Raw genomic sequence first — 20,331 nt, 5'->3', positions numbered from 1 at the left:
TAGCTTGTGCCTCGTACCTCTATCCCACGTTTATTTTAAAACAAGCACCTTCTCAATTATCCCCCATGTTGGTATTTACTTGTAGATGTTTAGCCATGTTGAACTTGAGTTGCTTAAAACCTAATCCCTCAGCCCTCTTACTGACCTTATGCCTTTGTATGTGTCTGTCATCACTGGTACTCATCTTTGCTATGAAGCCTACAAAAACACAACAACAGCTCTTATATTAGGACTACTGTCAACGATGCCTTCCAATATCATCTCACTGACTCCTTGTGCTTCTTCATATACTGATGTGTTTTCTATTCTCTTATTTAAAGCAGGCAGTCTGTTTTTTGCTGTGCTTGTACAGCACCTACTGCAATAATGCTGCAGCCCAGAATTAGGATTTATGGGAACTGCAGTGAATACAAATAGCTTTAATAGAATATCAGGCATACTCAGTTGTGCAAGTTTGTTGTCCTCTATTACTGGCATAATAAGGGGAACTAACTTACTTCTGTCTTGTGATCAAGCAATGTTATATTTAAACCCCTTTTTGGTTCCTGCATGGATAGTTCTGAGTTGAATGTCTGCCTTGTCCTTTCAGTGCAGCCATCGAACTCTGTGTTAAGATAAAGGTTTCCACATCACATTTATTTTGTAATATCAGAGTAATTTTTTTTTTCTTCTGAAATATTTGATCTGTGGTGCATGATGTTTAAAAAACATGAGTCAGTTTCTACTTTTCAGGAATTCTTTCAATTCTCTACTGTTAAGCTCTGGGAAGAATCAATTCCTAGTGGTGGGTCTGGAGTGAAATAGACCACCCTTTGTACCCAGCTCATTGGCACTGGTTGCTGTCACTTACGTGCTCAGGGTTGCTGAATTATCAGCAAATTTTAATTCTTGTATCCTCAAAACAGTTTGACCTAGAAACTCTAGATGCTGCAGAATATTAGCTTTTTAATGGTGTAATGGTGAGAGTTGGTGACATAGGAGAGTTATTAATTTGTGATGTAAAGCATTTGAATATTAACATATTCTTTCAGTGTGATTGTGTTGTAGAGACACGTTTAAGAAAAGCTCATAGCTTACTACTGTGTGGTTTCCTAAAGAACCCAGGAAGATAGGGGCAATCTACTGGACTGAGCTTAGATCAGGGAGAGAGATACATGCTATTCTGCTGTTGCTTTAGCCCTGGTACTGTACTTTCTGCACGTCCCTCATTCATGGAAATAGCTATGTGCTTACAAATGGAGGGAGGTGATAGGCAGGTTCAGGGGGGTCACAGGCACATTTGTACTTCCATTTTAGCAACCTGTGATGCTTTTGAGGGCTTTCATGTTCTCACCTACGTGATCCAACTAGATAAGCATCTTGTCCCACTCTTAAGAACAACCTACATATTGAGGGACCGCAGTCAACCTTACCTGTGCTGATTCATTGCCGACAAATGTGGTGCCTCCAGTAGGAAACTGGTCATCAGAGCTCCACCCCATTGTGCTGTAAACTGGTACAAACCGCTTTCACAACAGATTTACAGATGCCTTTCTTACAGATATATGATATTTCAAGTGTTTTCACTGATGGTGGAAACATTCAGCATACTTCTCAGGGTGTATTGTATCTGCCAAAAACTTCAAGAAGCAATGTGGTTACGAACATTATTCAACCTGTAAACACACTTACTAGGTATAACTGTCCATCGCTCCTGAAAGGTAAATTACAACACACATTTGTGGGCAGGTGATGTTGGGGTCAAGGAGACCTGGCTGTATTGAAGGGACCTTCTCTTTTCTCATTGATCCTGTCTCACTGTATGTACATGTGTAATACAGAAGACAGGAGTGAATAGTGTGTATGGGAGGGAAGGGGGAGAATGAAAAAGATATCAAAGAATCTTGAGTCTGAAGTTCTCTCTTGTCTGAATGTTGATTGTGATAAACTGAGGGATCATGTAGTGTGTATACAGTTGCAAGATTCTTACAGGAGTAATAGTCTTGTAGATTAATTTCCTGTTGAAAGATAAACACTACACTAAGTGGTATTTTAATGATGTTTTCTACATCAGTCCTTGATAGATATGGCTAAACAATATGCAATATTCAGGCATCTTAGCTGTAAACAAAGCCCCATAGCCAGAGAGTAGTGCTCTCTAGTAAGAGAATTCCCCAGATCCTCTGTTTGTCTTAAACCCTCCAAAAACAAGTGGGCTGTTTAAGGGCTTCAAGAGAAGGTTCTGTTAAAGCGTACTTACTGTGTTGTCAGTTTTTGAAGGGGAAAATACATCAGAAAGCTATGTGCCTGAAGTGTAAAGGAGGAAGCGTTGGACTAGAATTGAGCTTGTTTGGCTTTGTTTCTCAGCTCTGCCACACACTTCCTGAAATTAATCATTTATATCTTGTTACTCTGTTTCTGAAAATCATAGATGTTATTTCCTGTCCATTGTGCAGTTTATATTTGCACTGAATATCTTTGTAGGCAAGGACTGGCTCTGCTCTTTTTGTCTGTGATATCTAATATAGGACGCAGCGAGGTCCTGACCTCCTTTGTGACATGTATAAAGTGATACAAATGATGACTAATGCAGTGGAAAAGTTTAAAATATTAATGTTGTGTTGATGAGACTGTGGTGTGTCAACACACTGCACCATTTTCCTGAGCTCTACTCGTTGAAAGTGCATAAAATTAACCTTCTCTAGGCAGAAATAGAGTAGCAAAACTTCATTTTTGTTTTGGTTCTGGAACCTTCCCTTGTCCAGTAAAGACAATCCTGGATTACTTCTCACAGTGCTGAGACCAGCTTGGTGGCAGAACTGAATCTGTTAGTCCAAAATCATGTTTCTCCTTCTGCATAACAAAGATCCGTCCACTCTTACCTGTAGACTCCCTCCTCATGTGGTCATGCAGCTGTGGATATGTGAAACAGTGCTACAGACTCTGCACTTGGTGGTCCAGACAATAGTTAAGAGCTAGCTGGTAGATCAGAGCATCCGCTCGCCTGCAGCGTTTGCGGTAGCAGTACCAGCAGTGCAAGAGGGGATGCTCTCTACCTGCAGGCTGAGGTGAGAGGAGCACTGGACTGTGCCACCTTGCCAGCTTTCATGTTCGAAGACACACACTGTAGCATCGCTGTAGCACCTGTGCCCCTTCAGTGTCAAAGACCCAACAAGCCAGAGGCCTCTTTTCAAGCTGTCAGAGGTGGCACCACCTGGTGCGTTGGAGGCGTGTGAAACTCCAGGTGGGTCATGCTTGTTTTTAGACTTTTAAGATCAAGCAGAAGGAAATGGGGCTGTTTTTGGCAGAGGGTATGTTTAATAATAGAACACATAGAGAACTGGGTAGGATAGCAATTTTGTGCTCCAGTGGTGAAGATGGTTTAATGGGCTAAATGTCTTCAAAATAGTTTTTCCTTCTGGGAGAATCTCAAACTGCCTTATTCTTTCTTCCTTCCAAAGTTGGACATATTTCATTCCATGTGTTTTCTCTTATACACTGCAATTTGAAAGTGAAGTCTTTTCTCTTTTGAAGCTCATGATGAACTAGAATGCACGTCACAACATGTATTGGTACAGATTTAAAATTTCTTGATTTTCTAACTTCTGTAGAGCTATTTGAAGCCAGGTGGTAATGGGATTACATTTTCTGGTTACATTTTTGGGCTCTTAAAGGTAGCATATGGAACTCTTGGACATAGCAGACAATGGCCCTGTGATGTGGTCAATACAGTAGGTTTTCCCTTGTGGTTGCAATACATTTTTTCCCCTCATCCTATCAATATATATTTCTTTCTGATATCTGCTGTATCAGAAGCTGGTGTAGTGATGCTGCCTAAACATAATTTCTAAAATGTTTTGGGATGAAACATATTACAATATTATCATACAGTATATTTGTTACAATGTATTTTTTTCATGGGTACATGTTGCTTTAAGTATTTTTGCTAACACAGGTGTCCAGAAGCGTGGCAAACAAGCTTTCTCCCCAAACTTTCACTGCTTTACTGGGATGTTATCATGCAAATCAGAATTACAGAAGGTCCACACGTTCTCCTGCGAAATAAAGGGGAGGATCTGGAGTTCATGAAATACAGTGACCCAGCTGAAGATGTCTTACCATTTTTAGTCGTTTGATTATGTTTAGTCTTCTTTGCACACATCAGAAGAGAACCAGTGACGTGTGCCTTCTAGTAATCCTGGGTTTGGGTAGTTAAAGCTCCATGCAACCAAACTTTTCTTTAAAAGCAAGATTGGTCTGTGATCCTGTTTCTGCTGCTGTTCCTGTCACTGCCCCATCTGCTTGTGTTCATTCTTGCTTTCTAGCTGCCTTTTACCTCATTATCTCAGTGGAGACAGAAGAGAAGTAGGCTGATGAACAGGGAGGTTTAAGGTCAATGGAGTTGGTTTCTCTGTGTCAAAACCTGGTAGTGATCATAGGACCGACCAATCACCACAAGGCCGATGGTAACAATCGAGCAAGTTGTATGTGTGAACTAGTATTTCTTATGAAGTATGTTCTGGCCTTAAAAAGGAATGGTTAGCAGGTGGTGGTAAGACTGCAGAGATACCAAACAAGGGTGTAAGGCTTTTCAGGAAGTGACTCTGTTGTGTGGGAGGAAATAAATGAACTACAGGGGGGAAAAAGCAAAGTCTGATGTTGGAGCTTAAATATCTGGGCTAGGCAAAATGCTTTTATTTCCCACCCTCCCCAAATAGCTTCAAAGTGTCATCTGTCTTATCAGTAATTGCAGGTGAGGACTTGTGGACATGGCCAGACCTCTCTGCATTGGTGGATCAAACTAGATTCGTGATGGCTGGTGACATCTTTAAGTTAAGATTTGTTGCATTTTCACCAACTTGGAACTACGCTGATTTGTCTGAAATTTTCCTGTCGTTGAAAACTATTTACATCTTAACAATGGTGAATATGGCAAATTTATACAAGCTGCTGACATGCACAGACATCTAAGCATGACACTGCAGAACACATTAGAGGCTTTGCCTGATCAGTGGTTAAAACCCAATGCCATCCACTTTTCTAGAAGCTAGTTTCTTGCCCTTAAAATATGTATATGTCTGCTTAATGGGATGCTTATCCGTGTCTCTAAGATCCATTTGTGCTAATGATCCAGTGAGTCATCAAACCCAATAGTATGGCTAAGCTTCTTCATTTTGTCTTCTACTTTTTTTTTTTTTTTTCTTAAAAGTGATGTTGCATTAATTGGCTGGCATGCAGGAAAGCCTCTTAATGGTATGCTGGTCCTTGGAAGTAGCCATGTTCCAAGTCACAGAATGATTGTCCTGATTGTTTAGTTTTCTTATAGAGTGATAAGATGACAAGTAGGAGAAATAGCAGTAATGAGGACATCAAATTCTCACTTTGAGAGCTGGTTATCCTCATCAGTTAAATATTGATGTCTGTCTTAGAGCTGATTTGTAATTGTTCAAAAATTGAAGGTAACATATGATTATGTTCAGTTTAGTGGGATGACTGAGTCTCACTGTATGGGTAATGAGAGGTTCCTCACACTTTGGCTCCTGAGACTTTGGGCAGTGGCATGTGGTGTTGGGTTAGCCCGTCTTGAAGTGATCCAAGAACAATGTGCTATTTGTGTATGGTACTCAAGGAAGAGGAGAATGTTAGAGACTACATGGTTATTTTGGTATTTAAATGTTTCTGTTACAGTCCTGTTGGTACAATCTGTACATTTAGGGAGACTAATTCATTTCCAATTTGATGTTTTAACCACTAAATCATCATCTTCAGCTGGCACTGAAATAAAATGATTTGCATCATCTATATCAGCAGGGAAGTGTCACCTTTGTTAAAAAAAGAACCACCGACACGCAGACTTAATTATCTATTCAGACTGCAAGCTAGCAGCTCAAATGTAGTGACTTTTCTTCAAAACCGAACCAGATATTTAGAGAGGCATGATCAAAATCATGCTTCTCTGAAAACTTAACAGTAACTTCTAAAGATAGATAGAACTGATCTTAAAATAAGGCCTTCTGTGATTTATATTGTGTATCTTTTATATAATTGGCTTTGCTGCTTATCTGTTGCCAGTTTTCTCCTATCTTTGTAATATGGCTGAGAAAAACATCTTTTTAATAAAGGAGTAAATTGTTGTTTCAAAGCTACAGATGTTGGCAGGTAGACTCAGACTTCTGGTCTCTGAGCCCAACTAACGTGGTGTGATAAATCTGCTCTCCTTCCAAAGAAACGCTGTGTGGATTAGATCATAAAAGCTATAATTATTTCAAATACTTTTCCTTCTTGTCAATCAAACCACTAGTTTGAAATTATTTGTCACACCCTTTTAAGATGCCATTGGGTCAAATAGCACTGGAAAATGCATTTCATAAAATGCTGTTGAATAGCTTATTTTGACAGCTTAGTGCATGGCACGTCATTAGTAATAATTGCAGTGGCAGTTTAGATTCACAGAAAAGGCTATTATTTTAGTTGAGGATGTTCAAAGTCTCTGTGCTAGAGATTCAGAAACACAGAAATAGTGCAGCCCACTTGCTCTTGCTGCTGCTGGGGCCATCCCTAAGCAGTCCTGGCCGCAGGACCTGACCCCAGCCTGCCCTGTCATTGAGATGCTGTTACATCGGTCACTCTCCCCTTGTCCCATGGTCTGGTAGTGCCTGTGGGACTCCTTCCCAGGACAGCTTTTTGAAAGGGGCAGCAGGACTAGCTATACATGTCCAGCTGTAGGGCAGAATCCCACGTGAGAAGTCTCTTTGCTGGATGTTTAGCTCATTTCATTCTCGGCAGAAATGTCAATACTGGCCCCACTTAACAGGCGTCAGGTGAGCAGTGTCCCTACTGCCTGTGTTGGGGGATCTCTGTGCAGCGGTCCTGGAGCCCTTGGCCACTGCTGAGCCCTGCCACAGCCGCCGGCGATCCCTTTATTTCTAACTGGAGCTGCTGCTCCCCTTCGCCTGCTGCATCCCAGGTGGTGCTGGAGCAGGAGGAGGAGGAGAGGCTTCTGGTTTATTCAGGCAGTGATGCTAGGATTGTGGGCGGGAGCAACTCCTTTTTTTTTTTTTTTTTCCCCCCTTTTTTCTCTCCCCCCTCTTTCTTTTTTTTTTTTTTTCTTTCTTTCTTCTCTCCTCGTCCTCCCTCTTCTCTCCCGCACTTCGACTTTGCTGTCTCTGCACTGCAGATCCCCGCCACCCAGCAAAGCCGCTACCGCGCAGCCCGGCCGAGCACCCCCCCCGCCCCACCATGCCCCCCGCCCCGCCGCCCTAGGGAGACCTTCGGGGGCGGCCGGCGGGCCGGGGCTGCCATGCGGCAGGACAGGCTGACGGGCTCGCTGCGGCGCGGGGGGCGATGCCTGAAGCGGCAGAGCTCGGGCGGCGGCGTGGGCACCATCCTCAGCAATGTCCTCAAGAAGCGCAGCTGCATCTCCCGGACGGCGCCGCGCCTGCTCTGCACCTTGGAGCCAGGTAGCCTCCCCCCCCGCTTCCCGGCTGGGCGGCGAGGCGGCGGCCGCAATCCCCTAAACTGCTTAGCGGGGACGGGCAGGGGGAGCGGCCGGGGCCCGGGCCGCCGCCTCCCCCGCGGGGGCGACTCGGCTCGGAGGACGCGGCCGGAGGGCGATGAGGGCCGCGGGTAGGGGTCTGCGCCCCGGGGGCGGCAGCCGGCCCCGGCCCCCGGCAAATGGCCGCCCCTCGGCAGGGCCCGGCCTGCCTGAGGCGCCGTGGTCGCGGCCTGAGGCGCGGTGGCCGAGGCGGCGGGGGGCCCGCCCGCGCTGGGCCGGCCTCAGGGGGGAGCGGGGCCTGCGAGGTGGCCCCGGGCTGGGGAGCGGGAGGGGGAGGCACTGCAGCGGGTGCGAGGCGGCCCCGGCGGGGGAGCCGGCCCGGCCCCGGGCGGGAGGGAGGCCGGAGGCGTCCGCCGGCCCCGAGGGGAGGCAGCGCGCTGCCCCCTTCCCCCGGGCGCGGCTCCCACTCTCCTCCCGCGGCGGATCCCGGCTCTGCCCTTCAGCTCTCCCGTCGCCTTTCCCCGCTCCTCCCGCCCGGCGTCGCCGCCTCGCAGCGCTTTTGTGTGGTGTGGCCGTGCCCGGTCCGCGCTGTCCCCCTCCCCTCCCCTCTCCCCCGGGGCCGCTGGTTCCCACCAGCCGCTCCCCATCTCTCCCCGGCATGGCCCAAGCGCCGAGGCCCCGCGGTCTCCTCTCAGCTTCACTAGACCTCTCCCGCTAAACCTGCTGAGTCTGGGCATGCTGGAGACCCCTCCTCCCGCCCAGCCTTTGTCTGCGGTAGGGTGTTGTCTAAATTCTCAACCATGCCTTTCCTAAGGAGGAGGGCATCGGCTTTGTGGCTGTTTTTTCTGGATCCTGCTTCAGCACCAAGATCTTTTAAGGACCAGGTGGTCAGCCAGCAGCGTGCATTTGCTCCAGGGAGGTGGCCTCTCCACTGAAGCACTGATGGGTGATCATTACTGAATGCTAGATTCTAGTTGCCTGCCATTAAAATTATGGATCATTTGTTTCTTCATGAAGCATTAGAAATTTAAATTCAATTTACAATGTTAGAGCTGTCACTTGTAGCTAAAATGTTGTTGATCAGGTGCCTAATCCTAGGTGTTTATAAAACATGCAAGCCTGAGGTCTGCTGAAATGTAGAGCAATGCACAGAAATATGTAAGGTTTAGTTTCTCATTGTACTAGCTGTGTGTACACACAATGCGGACTGCTTCTGTGTTTGAGATGAGTTTCAGATGCAGGTATTCGTAAGGTCTCAGATATATTCTGGTATAGGTTTATGGGGTTGCTCTTATCAAGATTTCCTGACTTGTAACTCCCACAGACCTCTGTTCCTACAGTAGTCTTCTAATATCCCAGATAATGATGTTATCTGGATAATGACATTGTTTTACTTGCACTCCCACAAAGACCAGAGGAGGTGATCTGAAGCATAACCACAAATGCCATAATCTTAAAGCTAGGAAATCCCACAGGGTTGGGGTTTCCATATCATTCATATGTAAGTAAATACAATAACATCATTCAGGATGCATGTTTTCACAGAGCGATGGATTTGGGGCTCCTAATGAGCCCTTAAAAAATAAGCTGAATGAAATTCCTTCAGATTTTCCTAGTGTTTGTATAAGCTGTCTGTATTGAGGAGTTTCTGTAGACTGCAAATTTTAGATATGTTTTGATGGATCCCGGTGAGCTCTGGCTCCTGATAAAAGTGATTTCATGCAGAGTTACTCAGAATGTTACTTTTACCTCTCATTTTGCAGATGAAAATCTACATTTAGAGATAAATTACAAGGCAAGGCTAAGAATCTTCCTGAATCGATAAGCAGCAATAAGGTGGTAGTTTACGTTGCCGCTTTTTCCCCAAGTTTGGGCTCCCATTGCACAGAAAGCTCCTTTAGAGCTTTTTCCTCGTTTGTTTTCGGTAAAATACTTATTTGCCTTCCATGGGAGAAGTTTCAGCAGCTGCTTTTAAGTACAGCCAAGAACCTACATTGATATGCTTTGTAAGTTTGAAGCTATGGCTTTATAGCTTACATACATGCATCAGAACAGATCATCTTCCCATGCTTTTTCTGGTTTAGTATTTCTGAAAAAAATCCTGGACTTTGCCCCATCCTTTTGTTTAATGTTGCTGAAGAGTGGGAATTTGATTCCTTCATGCAGGTACTTGGCTGACCACAACATTTTTCTTGCTCTTGTGGTTCTTTATGTGGTCCTGTGCTACATTTTGGTCATGCAGTGGAAGTCTGCTAGGGTTTGGAAATCCTAGGGGTATAATCTTCCCTCTTACAGCCTTTCATTGTCAGGAATCATTGTGCGTTTTACATGGAAGAGCTAATGGGACTGGGTTTTGTGGGTACTTATCTTTCTTTTTCTTTTGTTTTCATTCTCTTTTAAAAATATCTTTTTCTGCAGTGGTTTTTGGTGAGCTGGTTGCAAGGGGATTGAATGAGGCCCTATTATGACATTCCCCTACCCTTCAGAAATTTGACTGGTGCTGAACATGTGTGCCTTTGTGTGTACTTGTATTTGTGAAGCTAATATTCATATGTGTTCCCAACACATTCCTGCTTACATGAGTTAATACACTTTTTAGGTATGAAGCATCAGTTGAAAGTATATGAACTGGAGGTGATAATTATGTCAAATGGTGCTATAGCCTGGCTGGCTTGATATAAAGGGCTGAGTTGTACTGACAGCGCTTACAGTCCCTGAGAGTAGGAACTATTGCTGCGTATGTGGTACATTTCTGCTGGGTTGTCCATGCAGAGGAGCGAGGAAGGAGAATTCCCATAAGGTCACAATGCATCTTTTCTGCAAAGAGTTTATGTAATGGAGAGGAATGTAGCCCAGATATGGAGGATTGACAAAAAGGGGAAAATCCTGTGAAAACAGGTGCAGAAGGTCTGCGGTAGGGTTGGATGGGTGTGGGGTGCTGAGAGAGGAAGAAGCCATTGGGGAATCTAAGTTAGTTTGCGGGGAGAAGGCAACTGAATGCAGAATTAAAAGGAGTTTCTGGTAAGATGTCACAGATGATAGAAGTGTAAGGGAGAAAAGACTGTGAAAAAAGGCCCTGGGGAAAGGCTGGTGATGATGCAGGCAAAAGCGTACAGGATGAAAATGACAGGACTGAGTGCAGAAAAGAAATTAGTATGTGGGGTGGGAGATTTGTTAGGGAAAGGGGAACAATGGAGGTAGGAAGGTTTGGGAAGCCAAGAGCGGTTGGAATCGGGATAGGCATTAATTTCCTTAAAGCTCTAAAGTCCAATGGCAAATTCAGTGAAGAGTGTAGGATGGTTCTTGTGCCAGAAATAAGTAACAGGTAATGAGATGCTACTCCTAGCTTGCTGGTTGCCTTCTTGCAGATGCCTCGGGAAGTTCCTGGGTGGGTATAGCCTTTCATTGCACTCTCTGTACTAATTGTGTTACAGCTTTTTTTTTTCTTGCTTACTTGCTGTATTTTTATTGAAAAAGATTGGGGGTGGGGTGGTGGTGTTTTTTTTTGGGGGGGAAATGTAAATTCTTTAAAATGGATAGAAATGAGGAACCATTCCTGTATGGTCTGTGGCTCACTCCACATGGCTCTTCCCCTCCCCTGTCACAAAACCATTACGTAGTTTGATTTTGGTAATATTTCTAACTGGGAACAAATAAGGGGACAGACACTCCATGGCTTCCACAAGAGGTAACAGTGTATGGCCTGACTGAGAGGTTCCTCACCATACTGACGACAGTGTGCCATGTAGTCCAGTGTTAACATACTATTGTCGCTTCTAGTAATTTTCAGACCTGTCTTAATTGTCTGCCATGATTTAATAAACTTTTGTAGATCGAGGTTCAGGGGGTCTCATTTCAGTTTCATTTAATCAAGAGAAACAGGTATCTGGGCCCCTGTCTCAGCTCCCTGGTCATGATGTTCATGTAGCTGATAGATACATTTTGCTTTACTCTGGGGTTGGATTTTATTGTACTTGATCTTTTGCAGACTTGGCTGTCTCTGTGTCTTTCTTAGGAAGCTTATAAGACAAAGAGAGAAGTTGTTACTGGGATCTTTAAGCCTTAGAAAACTGTGAAGTGATTAATATTTAGCTGCTGAGCTGGAAATGAATACACGATTATTTTGGAACACTATTGCTTGTTTGCTACAAGGCAGTGTTAGATAACATGTCAACATCTGTTGCCCTAACAAAAGGAATTCTTGGTCATGATATTTTCTTGTATGTATGAGGGTTTTCCAGTACTTAGCACTAGGTTGCTTGGGAATGAGACTCACTTTTTCACATTTACAGCAAGTGTGATATAATTATCTTAGTAGGTTACTGGCATTGTTACGTTGCTTTGAATTATTGTGAAGAGATTTACCTATTAGGAGTTCCTGCTGAGTGGCAGTGGCATTATGGGGAAGAATGCTAATAAACAGTTACTTCCAGGAATAACTGTTAATCCTTTAATGTTTCTCCAAGACATTTCTATTATGGTTTGAAGCTTTTATTTTTCTGGATCTGACAAGCATGTCTTTCTAAATCTGAAGCAGGGAAATGAAAGCACCAATCCCCAAGTCGCAGTGTTGCAATTCTAAAATGCTAAAATTCTGAACCAAATTGTATTTTGTGTGAATCTTCTTTCTTCTCTTACCTCTCCCCCACCAGAGGAAAAAAAAACCCAACTTGAAGGAGAAGGCTTTGTGTATAAATACATATTGATCAGGCAATAAGGCTTTTAAATTACTTATCAGGACATCAGTATGCAAATGCTGAAAGGCATTTTACATTCCATAACTAGCAAATGCCACTACAGTCTGGGTTTCCGTCAGACTCACAGGCTTAGTCCTCCAAAGCGCTATTGCTGGTGAGTTGATTAGCATGGATTTTACATACTTAAAACCTTGCAGGATTAAAGTCTGGGGTTTTTTTTATATGGCTATTAAAATATATATTTAAAATGTTTGTCTTGATATTGTAGAAAGACAAGAATCTATGCCTGACATAATTTAAAATATCCATTGTATTAAATTACTGATGAAGAAGAAAGAAAGGCTTTATTCTTTATGCCAGAAGACTTGAGGGGTAGATGTGGTGCGACGCCGTGTTCAGCACCTGAGCTCCGGACAGCGGCATTTGAAGGACCAAATTGCTGTCCATTCAAACTGTGGGATATAAAGCAAATTAAAGGTGTTGGTGTTCTTCGTGTTGTGGAATACTCCAGGGCCACAATCAGGATCTAGTGTTGGCCAAACTTGAGATCCTAGTATTTTATGTAATACTGTATTTCATAGACTATTAGCAGGCGTGTTTTGTAACAAATAGAAGAATTTGCTGTAATGGCCAAAATAAAATTCAAGCCTAAATGAGAATACTGGCCGAATGTGCTTTATGTGCTGAGAAGTTATAAAAAAATTTATATTCTGAGCAATAAAATAACTTTAGCATCGCAAACTTAGAAATGAGTTTTGAGTGATTAAATGTCCAGAAGTTGAAACAGGTGGAAGGAAACTGTATGTATTTTTTTTCTGTGGATGCATATCATAATTTGCAGTGTACAAGTACAGTTTGTAGAATAGTGTACTACTACATGACTTTTAGTGAAGTCAGTTGTGCTGAACTACATCATTAAAGAGGGTATTACTGCATTTTAAAACAATTTTGTCCATGTACTTCTTAACAAGCGCCTTGAATCCACTGTGAAGACAAGAATTCACAGAAACAGATTGAAATGTAGTTGTTAAAACACGTAGCTGAAATCTTGTGGGTTTATTTCAATTGTGTTTTGCTTTGGTTTTTTTTTCCCTTCTGAGCTAAATGAAAATAATAGCCGTGATTATTTTTTTTCCCTTTTTGTTTCTAGGGGTTGATACAAAATTGAAATTCACCCTTGAACCATCTTTAGGTCAAAATGGTTTTCAGCAGGTAATTTGATTCATTTTTCTCTTGAGTTTATGAAGGACTGAGTTCTCTTCAATTCGGATACTTGTCCCAGTTCAAAAGTGCATCTGTCATCCTAATGTCATCATATTATTTGAAATATTGCATCAAAAGCTGTTCCATTAGTATTAGAAAAATGCAATAGGCTTTCATTGTTTACTCGGATATCTCATAAGTATGTTCTAGAATGTTATATTTTTGTTATATCTCTTAGTAAATAATTATATTTTCCCTGTGACTGGGTTAAGCAGTTAAACTCTCAGATATATGCAGTAAAATGAAATGAATGTGCATGTCTGCAGTGTTGTAAATATTGCTATACTGTTGCATTAAACTAATGACGGATTTGATACCTTTTTGGATGCTTTTGCTTTTAGTGGCATGATGCACTCAAAGCAGTGGCCAGATTGCCAACAGGCATACCGAAAGAATGGCGGAGAAAAGTAAGTAGACCTGTATGTTTTGTGGGACATACTGCCTGTGAGTTTTTCAGGAGAGGTGAATGACATCAATATTATCAGTGTTTTTTAGAAAACATTTGGAAGTTTTAAGTTTAAGTGGTACTGGGGATTTTTCCTAGTTTACATTCTTCAATGATGACCTCAGGACAGCTGGAGACAGGTAGAGATGGTATTTTCAATAGTCAGGCTCTTTATCCTTGGTGCTTAGGTAACTTATTCTGGTGCAGATGTTATTGCTTCATTCTGTCAGTCTCAAGGAATTGCATTGGTGAAGCTGCCTCTGCAGCTGATGATCAGCTGAAAGGAAAACACATCTCCAGTGTAGGCTGTCATACTTGTGAAGGTGACGTTGATAGATGCTAGTGCTGACAAGAATGCTCATGGAAACATTTGATGGGGGAAAGACAAATTGCGTAAATTAGGGAAGTTCAGAGTCAGGAGTTATGTAGAATGGTATGGTGCACCATTAATGGGAAATTGGTGAGTTGGTGTTGTAGGAAAGGGTCCAGTGGGATTTTGCTAAATTTACTTTATTGCTTTCTTCAACAACATTTGAAGTTCCCTAGCCTAAAAAAAGGCATGTCTATTCATCTTTTCTATAAAACTGAATCACACAAGTTCAGCTTTAGAAATGTAATTTTAATAAAAATAATATTTTAAAGCTTTATAAAATGTATGTAGTTCCATATATTTTCGAGGCATCAGATTAATTTCCTTCTCCTGTTTTCTTTTTGCTATCTTTCCAAACCAAACTGTTTCCTTTTACAAATCAGGGGGAAGGAAATGGAAAACTTACAGTGGCATTATTTTTCTCATACCTCTATTATTTTATTTTTAATCTACAACTCCAGTGAATCATTATATCCATCTAACAGCCTTTTTTCTTTCCTGAAATGTTCTTTTCCCACACTGCAGTAAGTCTCTCAGAGAATTTTCTGTGGTACATTAGTGGCAGAGGTCATAGAATCACAGAATGGCTGAGATTGGAAGGGATCTCTGGAGGTCGTCTGGTCCAACCCCACTGCCAAGCAGGGCCACCTACAGCTGGTTGCTCAGGACTGTGTACAGATGGCTTTTGAATATCTCCAAGGAAAGAGACTCTTCAACCTCTCTGGGCAACCTGTGTCAGTGTTCGGTCACCCTCACAGTGAAAAAAAATGTTTCCTAATGTTTGGATAGAACTTCCCGTGTTTCAGGTGGTGCCCATTGTCTCTGGTCCTGTCACTCAGCTCTATTGAAAAGAGACTGGCTCCATTCTCTTTTTATCCTCCCTTCAGGTATTTATATAAATTGATAAGATCCCCATGAGACTTCTCTTCTCCAGGCTGAACAGTCCTATCTCTCCCAGCCTTTCTTCATAGGAGAGATACTCCAGTCCCTTAATCCTCTTAGTGGCCCCTTGCTGGACTCTCTTCAATAGCTCTCTTGTACTGGTGAGCCCAGGACTGGACCTAGCACTCCAGGTGTGTCTCACCAGTGCTGAGCAGAGGGGAAGGATCACCTCTCTCGACCTGCTGGCAACGCTCTGCCTGATGCAGCCCAAGAGCTGCCTTTGCCACAAGGGCACATTGCTGGCTCACGGTCAACTTGGTGTCCACCAGGCCCCCAGCTCCTCTGAAAATCTGCTTTCTAACTGGGACAGTCCACTGCATATACTGGTGCCTGGGGTTGTTCCTTCCCAGGTGCAAGACTTTGCATTTCTTCTTGTTGAACTTAATGAGGTTCTTGTGAGACCATTTCTCCAGCCTGTCACAGCGCCTTTGGGCTTATCAACCTCTCCTCCCAGTTTTGTGTCATCAGAAGACTTGCTGAGGGTACGTTCTGCCACATCATCCAACTCGGATCTCTGTTTTTCCTTTCCATTCTGCCCATCTCTGTTTCCTCACATGTGATCACATGATGCTAACCAAAGAAGGGATGTGGGATTTTTCACTGCTGTTCCTTGGTTTCCCAATGATTTTAAGATTGATACCACAGTAAAGGAGGAAGCATTTTGTGTTGGCAGCATGCTGATTGCTTCCTTTGCTGGCAGCAGAAGGAGCAGGGTGACATCTGCATTATTGCTGTGGCATGTGACGTTTGTTTTCTGGGGCTGGCAGAGGAAAAGAATCTAGTTAAACAACACCAGTAGGATGACAGCAGTGCCAAAGACTGCTGGGAGGCAGAACTGCGGCATTCCTCTGCATGGGTGGCTTTGCAGAAGTGTGGGAAGGGACATTTAAATGCAGAAAACATGAGATTCTGGGAGCTGTCTATAAATTCATCATCATGCAGCTATCTAAGTGTTTAAATCTGGGGGAAGTGTCTGAACTGCATTTCTCACTTGAGTGAGTTAATGACTGACATAAAACTCGACCAATTTGCTTTCATGATTTCTTTCAGTTTCCTGAAGATCCTTTATTGTTACTTGTTGTCTTTGTATGATCTCTCATGTGTCTTTCACGGTTCAGGAACTCTTCAGATGTTTAATAAAGGTCCAGCCTTTGTCTTACACATGCATAAATCTGTTATGGTAATTATTGGGCTTTAAAAATAGTAAAAATGTTTGTTTTCAGAACTCCATGTAGCACCAACAGTTTAGGAAGCCCTCTGGTAAAGGGTAAGTTACTCTGATCCAGATGATACTTTCAGATCAATCCCAAATAGTTAATGATAGATGCTTCTTTTTCTGCAAAGTTGATCAGAAGAGACCTCTGGTAAAGAGAAGCGCCACTAGATTTCTTTTGTGGGGTTTCCAGGAGATGGATCCATGGTTGAATTTGAGGAAAGCCTGCAGCAGTGTTACCTTTTTATAAAACGCCTTGCCAGTTACGAAGTTAGAAGAGGGTCCTTGTAGGAGAATGTGCTTCCATCTTGAAGGACCCCTGTAGATTCAGGTTCTGCCAACAGACTTGCATCTTTCTAAGCAGTTCACAGATCTGGACACTTAATGCTGACTCTGTTTCTTTCCTTTGTTTTAGGGAGCAAGGTATTACTTTAATTGTGCAAAAACAGTTTTAGATGTAGTCCTCTTTTTTTATATTTCAAGTCTAGCAGTAGATCACATGGGTGAAGCTGATGAGGTTCATCTAACATTATATATATCAAAACTCTTCATGTTTTATTTGAGAAATAATTCATTTCTTGAGCTTCTTTGTGTATTTCTAGGTTTGGCTGACCCTGGCTGATCAGTACTTACACAGTATAGCCATTGACTGGGATAAAACCATGCGTTTCACATTCAATGAAAGAAGTAATCCTGATGATGACTCTATGGGCATCCAGATAGTAAAGGTAGCCAGTTAAGTTGTTACTTTAATTTTTGAATGAAAAGTTGAATTTTTTTTTAATAGATGGAATTTGGGTTTATTTTGTCCTCTGAAACTGTTTTGGCAAAAATTACGTCTTAATTCTCTTTAGCTCACTGAAATTATTCCTTTAGCATCTCTGGTCCTCATGCACAGATATGGTTAGTATTAGCTGGGAAAAAAAATTGCTACTACTGATTTTTTTTTTTTCTTCTACTTTTTTATTTGAAAAGAAATACTGGAGTTTAATGAAGAACATGAGGGAATTTTCCTCTTACCTATAAATAAACACAAATGTTTGCTGGGATTAAGAAAGTATGTTTTATAATACACCAATTGAACATTTTTCAGTTATTTTACAGTAGTAAAGCACTTTTGTCTATGTATGTTTCTTAGCTAATTAACATTTAGTATTTAAACAATGCGCTGTTTTAGGGAAGAGCTTAATAGATTTGTATTGCTGTGGTGACTTAAATATTTGTCTGTTTACCTATTTAGGAGGTATTACTCTATTTAGGAAGGATTGTGTTCAATAGTCACCTTAATTAGAGTATGCAGAGCAAAATGCTTTGTGTTCCTGATTATTACAGTTGTCATCTACACTTGGTAATTTAAGCTTATAGATATTAATTTGTAGCACATTTTACCTTTCACTTACAAATTGCTTAAACCTCAAGGACACTTTCTGGTTTTTTATGTTTTGAAAACTTAATTGCTTAGTAGTTTGTTTATACATCAATAAAAACAGTCACTCTTTTTTGTTCAGTTAAGCAAGCTGTTATGTCTTGCCTCTTTGAAACCTAGATATCTGTTAATATCTTCTGTGACAACTTCATATGAACATCTTTTAGGTGACTTGTTTACTTAAGAGCTTGCTAAACCTATTTCTCTTCAGTAAGCTAAAGGTTTACAGATTAAAAAAGAAACATTATCATCAATTTTGGGAATATGTATTGGGAGGATGGAGGTGGAAGGAAAACTGGGACAGGCGGGAAAACTAAGGGGGGAAGGAAGATACAAATCTTTTTTGTCTGTTCTTGTCTGTCTTCCCCCCCCCCCCGTAAAGGACCTTCACCGAACTGGTTGCAGTTCTTACTGCGGCCAGGAGGCAGAGCAAGATCGAGTGGTATTAAAACGTGTTTTACTGGCTTATGCCAGGTGGAATAAATCTGTTGGCTATTGTCAAGGATTTAACATACTAGCTGCACTTATTCTGGAAGTAATGGAGGGCAACGAAGGGGATGCCCTGAAAGTGAGTAATTTTTTTTTTTTTTTTTTTCCCAGTGTTGATGATTGCTTTTACTTAGTGAACTTCAGAATAAACCAGTGTGTGAATTTTATAGACAGCCAAAAAGAGAAGACTCAAAGGAGTTAGCCAATTTATATCTATGGATTTTTTGTTATCCTCTCTGAGCTAAATGAACAGTTTAAATGTTATTGCTGGTTTGTTTGTTTGTTTGTTTTTTTCAAACAGAAACAAATGAGGGTTTGGCTGTAATAAAAATAAATGGGAACACTGCTACTGACTAGAATAGCTTATCCTATGATCTCAGGTCTGCTTCCAAACACCATAGGTATCTAAAACCTTCAGATTCCATTATCAACCACTTGTGTGGCAGTAGCATGTGAGGCAGTTAATAAATCTGCTGCGTTTTAAAGCAAATTCTAGGAAAACACAAAATATTTAAAATGAAAGTAAATCACTTTGAAGCTACTTTCTGGGCTACATTAGTTGTACAGTGTTTTATTTTTTTAGACCTTTTCTAATTAAAAGAAAGCTTAATGAAATTTATAGTATGTCAGAAAATGAAAACACAGTTTATTACAGGATGTGGTTTAAAGTTTGCTGAGATCTTGTGCACATTCCCTTAAGTAAACTTGCTCATATGTATGAGTTGTGGTCAAATTAGCAAACATGACTGTGACTCTTGAGATATTGAGCTGTTTGTTTTGCCTTAGACAATTATTTAAATATGGTAAATATTTAGATCCACTCAGAGATCCTAAAATATAAAGCTTGTGGTAGTAGAGTCCAGCTAGCTGGTATTTAATACTTAATTCTAGAGAGCTGCCTGTAGTAGGAAGAAAATCCCATCATATATGTTTTATATCAGAAAGTAAAATTTCCTTTCAATAATTCTTGCTAAAAATTTCCTCAGTATTTTTAACTATAATTTGTCACATTTTATGTTATATATAAGATATATATCTTATACTGCCCAGAAACGTCTGAAACGCACTATGATAATATAGGAAATATGGTTGCCCAAGGTTTATGAAGTCCAAATTGATTATAAGAACTGTATGCATCCTTATATTATTGGATTATCTTCTACTGTGAGTGTGTCAGGCTTCTTGTGCTAAGGAGACAATGGAATGGTACCAGACTGCCCAGGGAGGTAAAGCACTGAAGGCTGTTAGCACCAAAATGGGCTTTATCTGGCAGAAATAAGTATGGAAAATTGTTGGGAGATAATGGACATGTGAGCAATCCTACACATGTGCACGCTCGGCAAGGACATAGAACTCAGCAACCAACTCCAGGAGATGGGCTGGGCGGAGAAAGACATTTGAGTGTGGCGCTTATTAACCAATCTGGAGAAGGCTTGAAGCGCGTGGACAAAGCTAACTGTCCAGTCATAAGGATTGCACCATGTACCGTTCGCGTGCACAGGAGAAACCTATAAAAGGGCTTGCTTACCTTCAATAAATTGGCATTGCTTGATCATACTGGTTGTGTGCGTGTCCATAGCTCCTGCAGAAAATGAAGTAGTTTCTTTTCTGAGCTTAGCGTCTGGCCTTTGCAGGGTTGGAATTTCCCCAGAAGAGAGAGAAGAGGGAAAGGGAAAAAAAGAAGGAATGGGGCAGGGTGTGGGGGTAAAGGAATTGGAGGTTAGCATGTGGCTGTTTACTTGTAGTCACTGTGCTATCTAAAGCAAGTGATGAGTGACTTCGGAACAGCTGCAGAGGCTGTTGCCTGTAAAGCTGCCCTCAGGATCTGAGCTATGGGGAAAACATGTTTGGATTATTGCGGAGTCTAGGAGTTAAGGGAGCAAGGGGATTGTTGTGGCTTACCAGTCAGGTCCCCTTTCTGGAAAGGATGTTATAAACAAAAACTCTGTGTCTGGGAAACAACTGCTACTACTGACACCAAGGGGCTTTAACAGCTCAGGATCCAATGTGGT

General features: G+C 41.9%; 1 protein-coding gene across 10 annotated transcripts in view; it reads left to right on the top strand.

Annotated features, from left to right (window-relative positions):
• Positions 1–20,331, top strand: part of TBC1D30 (TBC1 domain family member 30) — a 55,208-nt gene that overhangs the window by 16,932 nt on the left and 17,945 nt on the right. For 4 of the 10 annotated variants that reach the window (XM_074902938.1, XM_074902940.1, XM_074902936.1 and 1 more), the window contains 4 exons: positions 13,322–13,383; positions 13,776–13,841; positions 17,007–17,132; positions 18,213–18,398. In XM_074902938.1, the coding sequence (XP_074759039.1) occupies positions 13,322–13,383; positions 13,776–13,841; positions 17,007–17,132; positions 18,213–18,398 (440 nt within the window). Of the gene's footprint in view, positions 1–7,156; positions 7,440–7,497; positions 7,606–9,237; positions 10,863–12,500; positions 12,649–13,321; positions 13,384–13,775; positions 13,842–17,006; positions 17,133–18,212; positions 18,399–20,331 lie in introns of those variants that run through there. The other 6 variants (XM_074902944.1, XM_074902942.1, XM_074902941.1 and 3 more) reach the window with 4 other exon arrangements.

Source organism: Athene noctua, chromosome 3 (assembly GCF_965140245.1).
Source record: "Athene noctua chromosome 3, bAthNoc1.hap1.1, whole genome shotgun sequence".
Classification (NCBI taxonomy): Eukaryota; Metazoa; Chordata; class Aves; order Strigiformes; family Strigidae; genus Athene; species Athene noctua.
Note: the sequence above shows the minus strand (reverse complement) of the source record. Positions and strands in the feature narration are given on the sequence as shown.